A 12,364-nucleotide genomic window follows, 5' to 3' on the forward strand; every position below is an offset into this window, starting at 1 on the left:
GGAAGGAGGACACGCGGGAGGAGAGGACAGAGCACCGTGGCTGAAGGAAGGCCGAGGGCCGGGAAGAGAACTCAGTACTTACCCCAGCCAGGAGGGAGGGGGCCCAGGGGATCATGGTCAGTCGAAGCACTCGAAGACTAAACACAAGAAACACAGCAGAACACAGAGGTTACAAAAAGCCACTGGTGAAAAAATAAATCAATCGATAAAAAATAAAAATGCCAACGACTCGCTTCCGCATTTGAGCGCTCTGCAGGGAATGCAGTGGGACTTTAGGTAGCATCTGCTCCTCTCAAAAGTCTCTGGTTTTTGTTTTGATTTTTACAGAAAAACCAAAAAAGAACCCTGTGCACGGAGGGCCCAAGTGAGTTTTGGAAATGGTAGAGCGATGGGGAGGAGGCGGCACGCCGGTGAAGGTGTGCCAGGGTGGTGGAGGCAGGGAGCAGCCCCGGTGGGGCAGAAAGGCCCGGGAAGCAGGCTCGGCCCAGTGCCTCCGCTCAGCTCCGGCTCGAGGCGGCCAAGGCGACTGAAATCACCACCACCTCCAACTTTCTCCAAGAACCACACGCAGGAGGGGAAAAAATATCGCAGGCCTTTCCAATGAAATCATTCCCACAAGCCCTGCCCACGCCCAGAGCTTCCTGGCTGGGGCCTGGCCCTCCTCCCTCCACCTCGGCGTCCCCCCCAACCTCCCATCTGGGTGTGCAGCGTCCACCCAGACTGAGGGCACATTCATGCCCCAAGCCCTCACCTCCCCCAGGAATGTTTTCCTTCCCCTTCACAAAGCACCTTTATTCCTCCCCTGCCTGAACCTGAAGTTGCTCAGTGTTCTGTGTTTGTCTGGGGGGGGGGTTGGGGCTGGGGGCGGGGCAGCAAGACAGAAGGGGAGACAGGGGAAAGAAGGGGCCACCGGCTCCAGGACTTCAGGGTCGCTGTTTACATTAGAATCCCCCCCCCAGCCCCTTCAGCCAAATTCTGCTTCGAGGTCCCTGGGGATGGACTGCAGTGGACCAGGAGTTCTCATATCCTGCAGGGAAGGGGGGTGCTGTCAAAAAGTTCTGGTCATTAAATAAAACAAGTATTGTTCCCCTCTTTCTTCTTTTCTTTTTTTTCTTTCTGAAGCATTTTTATTTTACTTACTAAAATGTGATCGTTATAAGAGGGGATCAAGTTCTAAATGCGGACTTCAGGCTGCTGGGCTGGCCCCGTCTGGGGGTGCCGGAGCCACACACGGGCAGGAGGATGAATGGGCTCAGTCTCAGCTTGAGAAAACATTGGTGGAACTCAACTGCCAGCAAGCCCCCTTCCACAGCCCTCCCTCCACCCCCAGCTGAAAGACAGAGAAACTTTCTTTCCAAGGTGGCAACACAGGCCCCTCTTCCAAGCAAGTTCCAACAAAGATGTTTAAGTCTTGAAACCATAGGCTCCTTGATAGGATGGAGCCCCCTTTCAGGGCAGGGCCTCCCGCCCACACAGAACGCAAGTGCATGGAGGTGCGGGAAGCTCACCTTGATTTAGGGTCCCTTATCATTGATCTCGAGCTTAAAATTCTCCATCGCAAATCATATTGAATCATTACTGAAAAAAAGCTCCCGAATTCACAGAAGTCATGTGGGCGTGTGTCTGTGTGTTGGGGGGTTGGGGGAGATAGGGTACAGTATCTCATAAAATCCAACTCTGTTTTGTAGTTAACACATTAAAAACATTCGGCAACAGAGGCATGGGAACAGATGTGAAAACACACGTATTCTACATCATGGAGCCAAAGGCACTTGGTAAGTGCTGGGCTACAGCAATGACCTTGCAAAGGGGAAGGACTATAGAAAAGGTTATTTTAAGACATTAAAAGAGGACGCATTTGGTGTAAAAGTGTTTGCTGCTTCAGGTCTTGTTTTGGAGTGAGTAGATCATCTGTAAAGTGTTCAGGGCTCTCATGGGAAATCGACAACCAGCTGGTACCAACCTGGCTTCCACGGGGGCACGGTCATCTTTTGCTTAATTCTACAAATCAACAGACCAAAAAGGTCTTTACCGACAGCCCCCCTGACTAGCACTGAACTAGGATCAGAAAATACTGATCAGCCCCTTTCTGAATCCTTGCCTTTAAAAAAAAAATCTCGGCCTTCATGCAACATAGGCTCTTTTGTTAAAGTGTTTTTTAAAAAATTTCCTTGGTATCCTGATTATTATTCTATCAGAACGCCCCCCGCACCCCTCCACCACACACACCTATAAGAATCGAGGAGAAGAGGAGGCAGATAGGAAAGGGAGAGACACCAGAGACCGATAAACACAAACAACACATATTAGGTTGATGCAAAAGTAATTGTGGTTTTGCCATTGAGTCATGGCAGCTGGGTGCCGTGGCTCAGGCCTGTAAACCTGGCACTTTGGGAGTCGGAGGCGGATGGATCATTTGAGGTCAGGAGTTCAAGACCAGCCTGGCCAACATGGGGAAACCCTGTCTCTGCTGAAAATACAAAAATTAGCCAGGCATAGTGGCAGGCACCTATAATCCCAGCTACTCAGGAGGCTGAGGCAGGAGAATCGCTTGAACCCGGGAGGCAGAGGTTGCAGTGAGCTGAGATCACGCCACTGCACTCTAACCTGGGTGACAGGGCGAGACCCCCGTCTCAAAAAAAAAAAAAAAGGAGTCATGGCAAAAATCACAATTACTTTTGCACCAACGTGATAAAATCAGAATCAATGGGAGCTGATCCTCACAACAATTTACTTCTTATTGTTAAATCGAAGCACTTGACGATTTTGGATACGTCTTTCCTCAGGCACACAGTACAAGTTGAAAAAGAAAGAAAGCCAGAAGGGAGGACGTGAACAAGGAGAAATGAAAAATAAAAACTATGCATCATGGCCAGAAAACCAAAAGCCAAAAACCCCACATCTCCAATGGGCCAACCAGCTCCCTCCTCTTCTACCACATTCCCCTAAAATGAGAGATGTCAAGGTGTTACGTGGAGCAGATAAAGGATGTAGATGGGGGAAAGCAGGACTCTGCAGCCAGAAGGGAGATCCTGGATGTTCTCTATCACTAGGAACAGAAAAGAACACTGGAATCCTCTTCCCGCGTAATGGTCCCTGGGTTGGGAGATCTGGGGTGCAGGCCATGAGCCAGAGAGCTCATGAGAGTTCAAGTCCCTTGGGAACTAAGCACGAAGTTCCAGTAATATTTTAAGATACAAACTCAGAAATGAAGAATGTCTAGCAAATACAGCTGAGGGTAAGAAAGGTCTGGGAAGGGCATAAAGGTTGCAGCGTGGAAGGCGGGCATTTTTTTTTTTTTTTTTTTTTTTTAAGGATGTACTAGACGGACGCAGAACAAAATCCAGGTGCTTGAGAATTCAATGCAAGGGGCTCTCTGCAGAGTAAGAAACAAGTTGTCTGTTTCTCGATAATGGACTCCACACTCTAAGAGCCAAAAAATAATCTGCTTCTTTTCCTCTTTTTTTTTTTTTTTTGAGATGGAGTCTCACTCTGTCGTCCAGGCTGGAGTGCAGTGGTGCGATCTCAGCTCGCTGCAACCTCTGCCTCCTGGGTTCAAGTGATTCTCCTGCCTCAGCCTCCCAAGTAGCTGGGACTACAGGTGCCCGCCACCACGCCCAGCTAATTTTTGTATTTTTAGTAGAGACGGGGTTTCACCATGTTCGCCAGGATGGTGTCGAACTCCCGACCTCAAGTGATTTGCCTGCCTCAGCCTCCCAAAATTCTGGGATTACAGGCGTGAGCCACCGCGCCCGGTCAAAATAATCTGTTTCAATACTGCAGAGAGAGATGCCCCAGAAGTTGCCGGCCATGTGATGGTCCCGTCACAACAGCACAATGTGCAAGGCTGTGCCGGGCATCTTCAGTGGGTCCTAGCAGGAAAACGACACAAGAGGGCAAAAGGAAACTGCAAGGGTGAAACAAGCAAACGAAAAGATACATGATGATCATGGGCAACATTAGCACATTCGTGAGTTAGGAAAGGGAAACATGGCAGAAAAACTAAGAACTAGAATTTAGAGGAACTGGAATAGGTGTGTGTTGAGGCAGACAGCAGGAAGGAATTACAGGAGACTGCAATCTGGGATTCCCTTGATTTCCATTTTGAACTCTATTTCATGGTCTCTGCAGTACAGCAAAGAAGAACAAGGTCTCAGTTGAAGCCCAGCAAGAGGAGGAGGGGAGGCCGCTAGTCTGGTATTGGATCTTAAGTCTTCCGAGTCAAACTCTGGGCCTAAGCCAAACCCCAAAATAACTATATGAAAGCAACCCTTCTTGCTTGTAACCAGGACATGGCACCATAGCAAACAAGAGGAGAAAACCAATGCCAGAGGGGGAGGAAAATCAACAGAGAGACATTGAAAGCAGACCAGAGAAAGATTCCTGCCACATTTTTCAATATGAGTCTTGTTTCATGGAGAAAAGGTAACCATCACCTCCATGCAGAACCCTCCCACATCCCCAGCGAGGCTGAGAAAACCATTTTAGAGTATTCAGAAAGAACAATTTTTTAGCGTTCAATTTTTACTTCTAGGGAACCCTCCAAGTCAAAGTTCTACCTCTAAAAACCCAGAATAATGTTGCTAAGAGAGGTAGGCAAAAGGAAGGAAGACTCCAAAAGACCAGGCAGATGTGAGCTCCAGAATCTGGGACTCTTCCCTTTCACACACCAACATCTTGATCAACCTACAGAACCTAACTGGTGGCTATTAAGGGGGAAAAAAAATTGCTTTAATGCATCTTATTTTATTCATTCATTTATTAAGGCAGGATCTTACTGTCATCCAGGCTGGAGTGCAGTGGCACGATCATAGGTCACTGCAGCCTCAGACTCCTGGGCTCAAGCGATCCTCCCACCCCCAAGTCTTCCGAGTTGCTGGGATTACAGGTGTGTATCAGAATACTCAGTTCAATTTTTTTTTTTTAAATGAGAAAAGTTGGATAATCAGGCAGACAAAAACCATGTGAAACTCCTAAAATATGTCCTTGTCTCTAAGTCAAAAGACAGATAGGTCAAAGAAGAAAGATGCCCCAGACCTTCCCAGTTTTGCAGCCACAGCCACCCAAGAAAATGGCAGGCAAAATCTTTGGGGCCCAGCTCAAAAGGAGCAATCACTGAAATGTGGTGAAAGACGAAGATTCCATCCAATTCTGAAACATGCCAGAATTGGATGTCAGGCATGTGTGGCAGGCATGGGTGGGAAGCCTGGCCCAAGAAAGTGTGCAGTGCTGCACTGGGCTAGACAGCAGGGCCCTGGCTGGAGACAGGCATGACCATCGACCCTGGAGGCAACTTACTAAGACAAACACCACACTTTCTGCTGACCCCTGCTAAGGAAACTGAGGCCCTCCATGGTTTCCTCCCTGTATGATGAGCAATCCATCCCCACAGACAGAACTAACCAAGGGAGATGCTACAGTGACTTATGACTGATGATCAAAAGTCGGAGGTCCATCGGCTGGGTGCGGTGACTCACACTTGTAATCCTAGCACTTTGGGAGGCCAAGGCAGGTGGATCGCCTGAGCCCAGGAGTTCAAGACCACCCTGGGCAACATGGCAAAACCCCATCTCTACTAAAAATACGAAAAATTAGCCAGGTGTGGTGGTGCATGCCTGTAGTCCCAGCTACCTCAGGGGGCTGAGGTGGGAGGATCGCTTCAGCCCAGGAGGTCAAGGCTGCAATAAACATGATCATGCCATTGCATTCCAGCCTGGGTGACACAGAATGAGACCCTGTCTCAAAAAAAAAAAAAAAAAAAAAGGTCAGGGGCCCAGCTCAAAACATTTCCAGCCTGGAAGGCACCATCATACCCTGTGTTAGTTCTGCTGTAGATCCCAACCTTCACACCTAAAGTATTCTGAGAAAAGATAATCAGCCAACTTGGCAGTCCCACGTCTCCCTACCAAAGAGGCTGTGCGACTGGGCTTCCCCAAGTCCAGGTCACTGTGGACCCTCTAATGGGATGGAGACTCCAGCAGGTGGAACTGGGAGGGTTCCCAAAGGGACACAGTATGGGAGACTGTTCAGGCAGTTAGTTTGAAACCAGAGCACCCAGAATTCTGGACTAGAAAATATAAATGTGGGTCGGGCGTGGTGGCTCACACCTGTAATCCCAGCACTTTGGGAGGCCGAGGTGGGAGGATTACCTGAGGTTAGGAGTTTGAGACCAGCCTGACCAACATGGTGAAACCCCATCTCTACTAAAAATACAAAAAATTAGCCAGGCATAGTGGCGTGCACCTGTAATCCCAGCTACTTGGGAGGCTGAGGCAGGAGAATCACTTGAACCCAGGAGGTGGAGGTTGCAGTGAGCTGAGATTGTGCCACTGCACTCCAGCTTGGACAACAAGAGCGAAACTCCGTCTTGAAAAGAAAAGAAAAGAAAATTTAAATGTTGATGGGAATGGTGGCTCATGCTTGTAATCCCAGCACTTTGGGAGGCTGAGAAGGGCAGGTCACTTGAGGTCAGGAGTTCAAAACCAGCCTGGCCAACATGGTAAAACCCCCATCTCTACTAAAACTACAAAAATTAGCCAGGTGTAGTGGCGGGCACCTGTAATCCCAGCTACTTGGGAGGCTGGGGCAGGAGAATTGCTTGAACCTGGGAGACAGAAGTTGCAGTGAGCTGCGACTGTGCCACTGCACTCCAGCCTGGGCAACAGAGCAAGACTCCATCTCAAAAAAAAAAAGAAAAAAAAAAAAAAGAAAAAAAGAAAAGAAAATTTAAATTTACTCTTTAGGTAATGACCACAAAAGGTTTTGAGCCAGTAAATGGATGCAATGACAGTAACATTTGAAGACTGCTCTGGAGGAAATAGGCCAGATGGACTAGAAGAGAGAGAAGGTCAATGGAGAGAAGAACTTAGAGGCTGCTCTAGCAATTCAGATGGGAAGGAGCAGAAGATGATCAAGCACCAGACAAGAGGCTCAGCTAGACTAAAGATAAACTTTTTCTGCAAAGGGCCAGACAGTAGGCTTAGGCTACTTTAGGATTTCTGAGTTACAGTCTTTATTGTGATACTCAACTCTTTTGTACCACGAAAGCAGCCACCATTAATATGTAAACTGCTGGGTGTTCTTATGTTTCAATGAAACTTTATTAACAAAATGAAGTGGCAGGCCAGCTTGGCCCATGGACTATTATTTCCCAATCCCTGATCTAGATGAGCCCAAGGATCTTTCATCCTTGAGAATCTGTCAGATAATAAAGATCTAGGCCAGGTGCGGTGGCTCAAGCCTGTAATCCCAGCACTTTGGGAGGCCGAGATGGGCGGATCACAAGGTCAGGAAATCGAGACCACCCTGGCTAACACGGTGAAACCCCGTCTCTACTAAAAAAAATAATACAAAAAACTAGCCGGGCGAGGTGGCGGGCGCCTGTAGTCCCAGCTACTCGGGAGGCTGAGGCAGGAGAATGGCGTAAACCCAGGAGGCGGAGCTTGCAGTGAGCCGAGATCCGGCCACTGCAGTCCAGCCTGGGCGACAGAGCGAGACTCTGTCTCAAAAAAAAAAAAAAAAAAAAAAAAAACTAACAAAAAACAGTAGCAGTTTTTTTTTTGTTTTTTTTTTTTTAAGAGACGGGGGTCTGACTATGTTGCCTGGTGATTGCTTTGATCTGGAAAGGTGAGGGATGGGAGAAGTTAAAGCTGACCTTCAGGGTGCAAGTCAGGGAAAATGGACTTGAATGAAGGGGACAGAAATGAAAGCCGGTCTTGGAACAAAGATGGGGAACTCAGTTTTAGACATGTTGATTCCTTAAACACAGAGGCTAGACACGGAGCTGCTGAGTGAGGAACGCTGGAATTTGAGGAATTTCACTGTGATGAGTAAAATCTCCAGGGGCAGAGCGCTGACGTTGCCAGACGCTGTTTTCCCTGCCACCAAGCAGGTCAACAGACAACACGGTGAGGCTGCACATGCGCAAGGGCAGGGAGGCGCCCCCACCTCAGGCCAAGCGCCTGCCCTCTCACCTGGTAGAGGAATCTTTGGCTGAAGTGCTGCATGGCCCCCTGGAGCTGATTCCGCTGCGACTGCCACTGCTCATAGTTGCGCACGTACTCCGCGGTCGGAGGCTGCCAGGTGGTGGTCCTAGTATTGTGATCCACATAGTAAAACCTGCCTCGGGGATCTGTGCGTTTTTCCCAGCTGGAAACAGGAACCTCAGAATGAATATAATGACAACCCCACTCCCATCCCTCAATTCTAGAAAAGTCTCAGGATGCCTAGCACAGCCGGGCAGGCCCTGTCACAGAGGTTGCTGGGGCTTAGCTGGCGATAGCAGACATCTGTGGTTGCCTCCACAGCACCCAATCCCTCCTTGCCATTAGCTCTCAATTTCTAATTTGGGGATCCATGTGGTTCTGGGGAAGCTGACTCTGTTCCCAACCTCAGAGCTGCATGGTTGCCTGGACCAGAAGTGCACATGTGATGTATGCTGAGCCAGCCACAGCCAGTCTCAGGACCTCTGCTAGCAAATCTAGGAAAACTAACAGTCGCTCATCTTTTCTGAATATGACTGTGTAAGCATGCGGTCCTGGGGGCCACTGGCTATTATTTAGGACCCAGAGACAATAGGAAGTTGACCCAGTGGATGGCACAGCAGAAAAATGGGAGAAAAGCCAATTCCTTGGTGATATTGTTGAGTAGCCCAAGCTTCGCTTGGAATCAGGATATCTAGAATTTTCCGTTACATGAGCCAATACATTGCCTTCATTATTTAAGCCAACTTTGATAACAACTTTTGTTACCTGCAACTGAAACTCTCCTGATATAAGGCGCCAGTGAAAACATGTTGTATGGTCTTTGGTTTTGTTTTGTTTTGAAACAGAGTCTCACTGTTTATATTTTTAGTGGAGATGGAGTTTCACCATGTTGCCCAGACTGGTCTCGAACTCCTGGACTCAAACGATTCCCCCACCTCGGCCTCCCAAAGTGCTGAGATTACAGGCATGAGCCACTGCACCTGGCCTCAATGATTTTTTTTTTTTTTTTTTTAACTCAAGGCCTCCCTAAAAATGGTTTTCCCTCAAGTGGTTCCTAGGACCCACAGTCAGTTCCCAGGTTTTGTCTGGATTCTGCCTGCTGGAGTGCCTCACCTACATGACTGGCCGTCACCCTTCATTCAATTGAATGCCACAGCTCTGTCCCCACACCCAGGTCTTTCCTCAGTTTCCTCGTGTCAGTTCTCCTCCCAGGGATGAAACCAGGCCAACATCATTCCCACTGCTCTCAGTCAATCACTCAGCCTGACTACTGCTTTTTCACTGTCTCCCTGCCTCTGACTTTCCATTTTCCATTCCTATGTCCACATCTGTATCACCTCACCCCTGGACTACTGCACCTACCCTGGAATTAACCTCCCCACTCCATCCAGCCTAGAAACAGCCATCAGAGTAACCCACTAGACTGAGCCCTTGGGTCACACTCCTGCTCAAAAACTTCAATTGACCAGCCAAGGCAACAGAGGGAGACCCCCATCTCTACAAAAATATTTTTTAAAAATTAGCTGGGGGTGGTGGAGTGTACGCCCTTGGTCCCAGCTACTTGGGTGGCTAAGGCGGGAGGACTGCTTGAGCCTGGGAGGTCAAGGCTACAGTGAACTATGGTTATGCTACTGCACTCCAGCCTGGGCCACAGAGTGAGATCCTGTCTCAAAAAACAACACTTCAATTGACTCCCCATTGCCCTTGAGTCAAAATCCTTTAGTAAGTACGCAAGACACAAAAATCTGGAACCTTCCTAGCTTTCTCATAATTTGTCTACCCCAGGCTGGAGTATAGTAGTAGGATCATGGCTCACTGCAGCCTCACCTCCCAGGCTTAAGCAATCCTCCATCTCAGCCTCCTGAGTAGCTGGGACCACAGGAATGCACCACCACACTCAACTAGTTTTTTTTAAAAAATTGTTGTAGACATGGGAGTCTCCCCGTGTTGCTCAGGCTAGTCTCAAACTCCTGGGCTCAAGCAATCCTCTCACCTCAGCCTCCCAAAGTGCTGGGATTACAAGTGTGAGCCCCTGCACCTGGCCCGAAGCCATATGTATATAGTTTTGAAACACAAACAGGACTGCAGGGAATATAATGAAAAACCACGGTCTCTTGCCCCATTGCTGACTCCTATTCCCCAAGGACAACCACTTTCAACTTTCAATTGCTTCTACTAGTATATGTGTACATCTGTGTCTCTAAATAACATGTCTATTTCATTGCTTTTTATCTTTCCTTTAATACAGAGACAGGGCCTCACTATGTTCCCCAAACTGGATTTGAACTGCTGGGCTGGAGTTATCCTCCAGCCTCAGCTTCCTGAGTAGCTGAGTAGTCTCAGGTGTGCACCACCAAGCCTGGCTCATGATTTCTTGTTTTTGTTTTTCTGGTTTTTTTGGGGGGGGCGGGGGTTGCCCTATTTGCTATCGCTTATGGACTTTCCACTACCAAAGATGAGGAATGAGGATGTAGGTATTATATTCTATCCCTCAACTATCTCCTCCCCTCGTCCCCTCAATATGGAAAATCACCATTAAATCAATATTCAGGGTTTGGATTATGATGATATAGAATACTGTAAGTATATTTCCTTACTTGTAACAACTTTTTTCTTTTTTTCTGGAGGTAAGAATGTCCTTGTTGCCTTCTGTGTGGTTTTCAAGAACCTGTCACTGACGCATCCCCAGATTCTCAGACGGGACAGGTGGCCTGGCAGTGGCCTTCCTCTCTCAGCCACATCTCTCCCTCAGCTGACGTGGACAGTTGTGTGTCCACCTTACACCTGCTCTGTGTCCTTGACCTGACTCGCCTTCCCTTCTCCTCCTCCTGGGAGATTCCACGGCCTTGGGGTTAAGTTCTCTGTGTCTTGCATCCCATTCATTCTTCTTTCTTGGCTTCCTGGTGGGATTTGGTGGTGGGATAAATCATGGAGTAGCTTCCGAGAAAGGATGTATCAAGGTTAATTTTTTGAAGCCCAGAATGTCTGAAGATGCCTTTATTTCTACTCTCACATTCAAATGTTAAAATAACTCAAAGTTGATTTCTAGACAGGAAATCATTTTCTTTTTTGTTTGAGAAAGGGTCTTGCTCTGTTGCCCAGGGTGGAGTGCAATGGCATGATCATGGCTCACTACAGCCTCAACCTCCCAGTTTAAGTGATCCTCCCACCTCAGCTTCCCAAATAGCTAGGACTACAAGCACGCACCACCATGCTGGGCTACTTTTTTGTTTCTCGAAAAGACAAGTGTCTCACTATGTTGCCCAGGCTGGTCTTGAACTGCAGGGGCCTTTGAAAACAGTATGCTGAAAATAGATAGGGCTCAAGGACAGTATCTCCAATTGAACTTTTAATGAACTCCCATAGGCACCAAGAAGGCGGGCAGATAAGGAAGAGCATAGAGACAAGGAACTGAGTAGAAGGTTACATCTGGGTAAAGCAAGTTTGTTTTGCATTGTGTTCTTTCTGCTGACATGGGGTTTATGGAGTATAAATAAAGTGAGGCGGAGGCTCTGGGTGCGGCCGCCATGTTCTCTGTTTGTCTTTGTCTTTTGTGTCTGTTCATTCTCCACCACCCCCGGCACGTACCCCAATATTGAACTGCTGGACTCAAATAATCCTCCTGTCTTGGCCTCCCAAAGTGCTGGGATTAGACGTTTGAGCCACTGCGCCCAGCAGGAAATCATTTTCCATCGGAGTTGTGAAGGTCCTGCTCTACAGCTGTTGAGAAGGATGGCACTCTTGGTTCCTGACCCTTTCTAGGTACTCTGTTTTTTCCCGCTGGAAGTTCTGAGGTTGTCTCTTGACACTTGGAAATTCAATCAGATGAGCCTTGGGGTGAGTCTTTTTTTATCCTCTGGCCTAGGCATGTGGTGAGCTGTTTGAATCTGGATACTTGAGTCCTGGCAATTTTCTTTTCTAATCATTTCCTATTGCCTGTTTCTCTGTTCTTTCTTGCTATTCAGCAAGTTCTTGCTAAAGAACTATTCTTCAGATGTTAAATGCCTCGGTCACATCTTCTCATCTTCTTATCTCCAAATTATTTTTTCCTTTTTCTTTTTTTTTTTTTTTTGAGACAGAGTCTCACTCGGTCACCCCAGGCTGGAGTGCAATGGCGTCATCTCAGCTCACTGCAACTTCCGCCTCCTGGGTTCAAGCGATTCTCCTGCCTAAGCCTCCCGAGTAGCTGGATTACAGGCATGCACCACCACGCCTGGCACAATTTTTGTATTTTTGGTAGAGATGGGGTTTTACCATGTTGGCCAGGCTGGTCTCGAACTTCTGACCTCAGGTGACCCACCTGCCTCGCTCTCCCAAAGTGCTGGGATTACAGGCATGAGCCACCGTGCCTGGCCCAAATTTATCTTTGAACAACTCTA

General features: G+C 48.0%; 1 protein-coding gene across 6 annotated transcripts in view; it reads right to left on the reverse strand.

Moving 5' to 3' along the window:
* Positions 1-12,364, reverse strand: part of WWP2 (WW domain containing E3 ubiquitin protein ligase 2) — a 181,942-nt gene that overhangs the window by 16,042 nt on the left and 153,536 nt on the right. For all 6 annotated transcript variants that reach the window (XM_021932115.2, XM_031658129.1, XM_031658132.1 and 3 more), the window contains exons 10-11: positions 7,974-8,148; positions 83-137 (exon numbers count right to left, since the gene is read on the reverse strand). In XM_021932115.2, the coding sequence (XP_021787807.2) occupies positions 83-137; positions 7,974-8,148 (230 nt within the window). The remainder of the gene's footprint in view (positions 1-82; positions 138-7,973; positions 8,149-12,364) is intronic.

The sequence above is a fragment of the Papio anubis genome, chromosome 18, assembly GCF_008728515.1.
Source record: "Papio anubis isolate 15944 chromosome 18, Panubis1.0, whole genome shotgun sequence".
Taxonomy (NCBI): domain Eukaryota; kingdom Metazoa; phylum Chordata; class Mammalia; order Primates; family Cercopithecidae; genus Papio; species Papio anubis.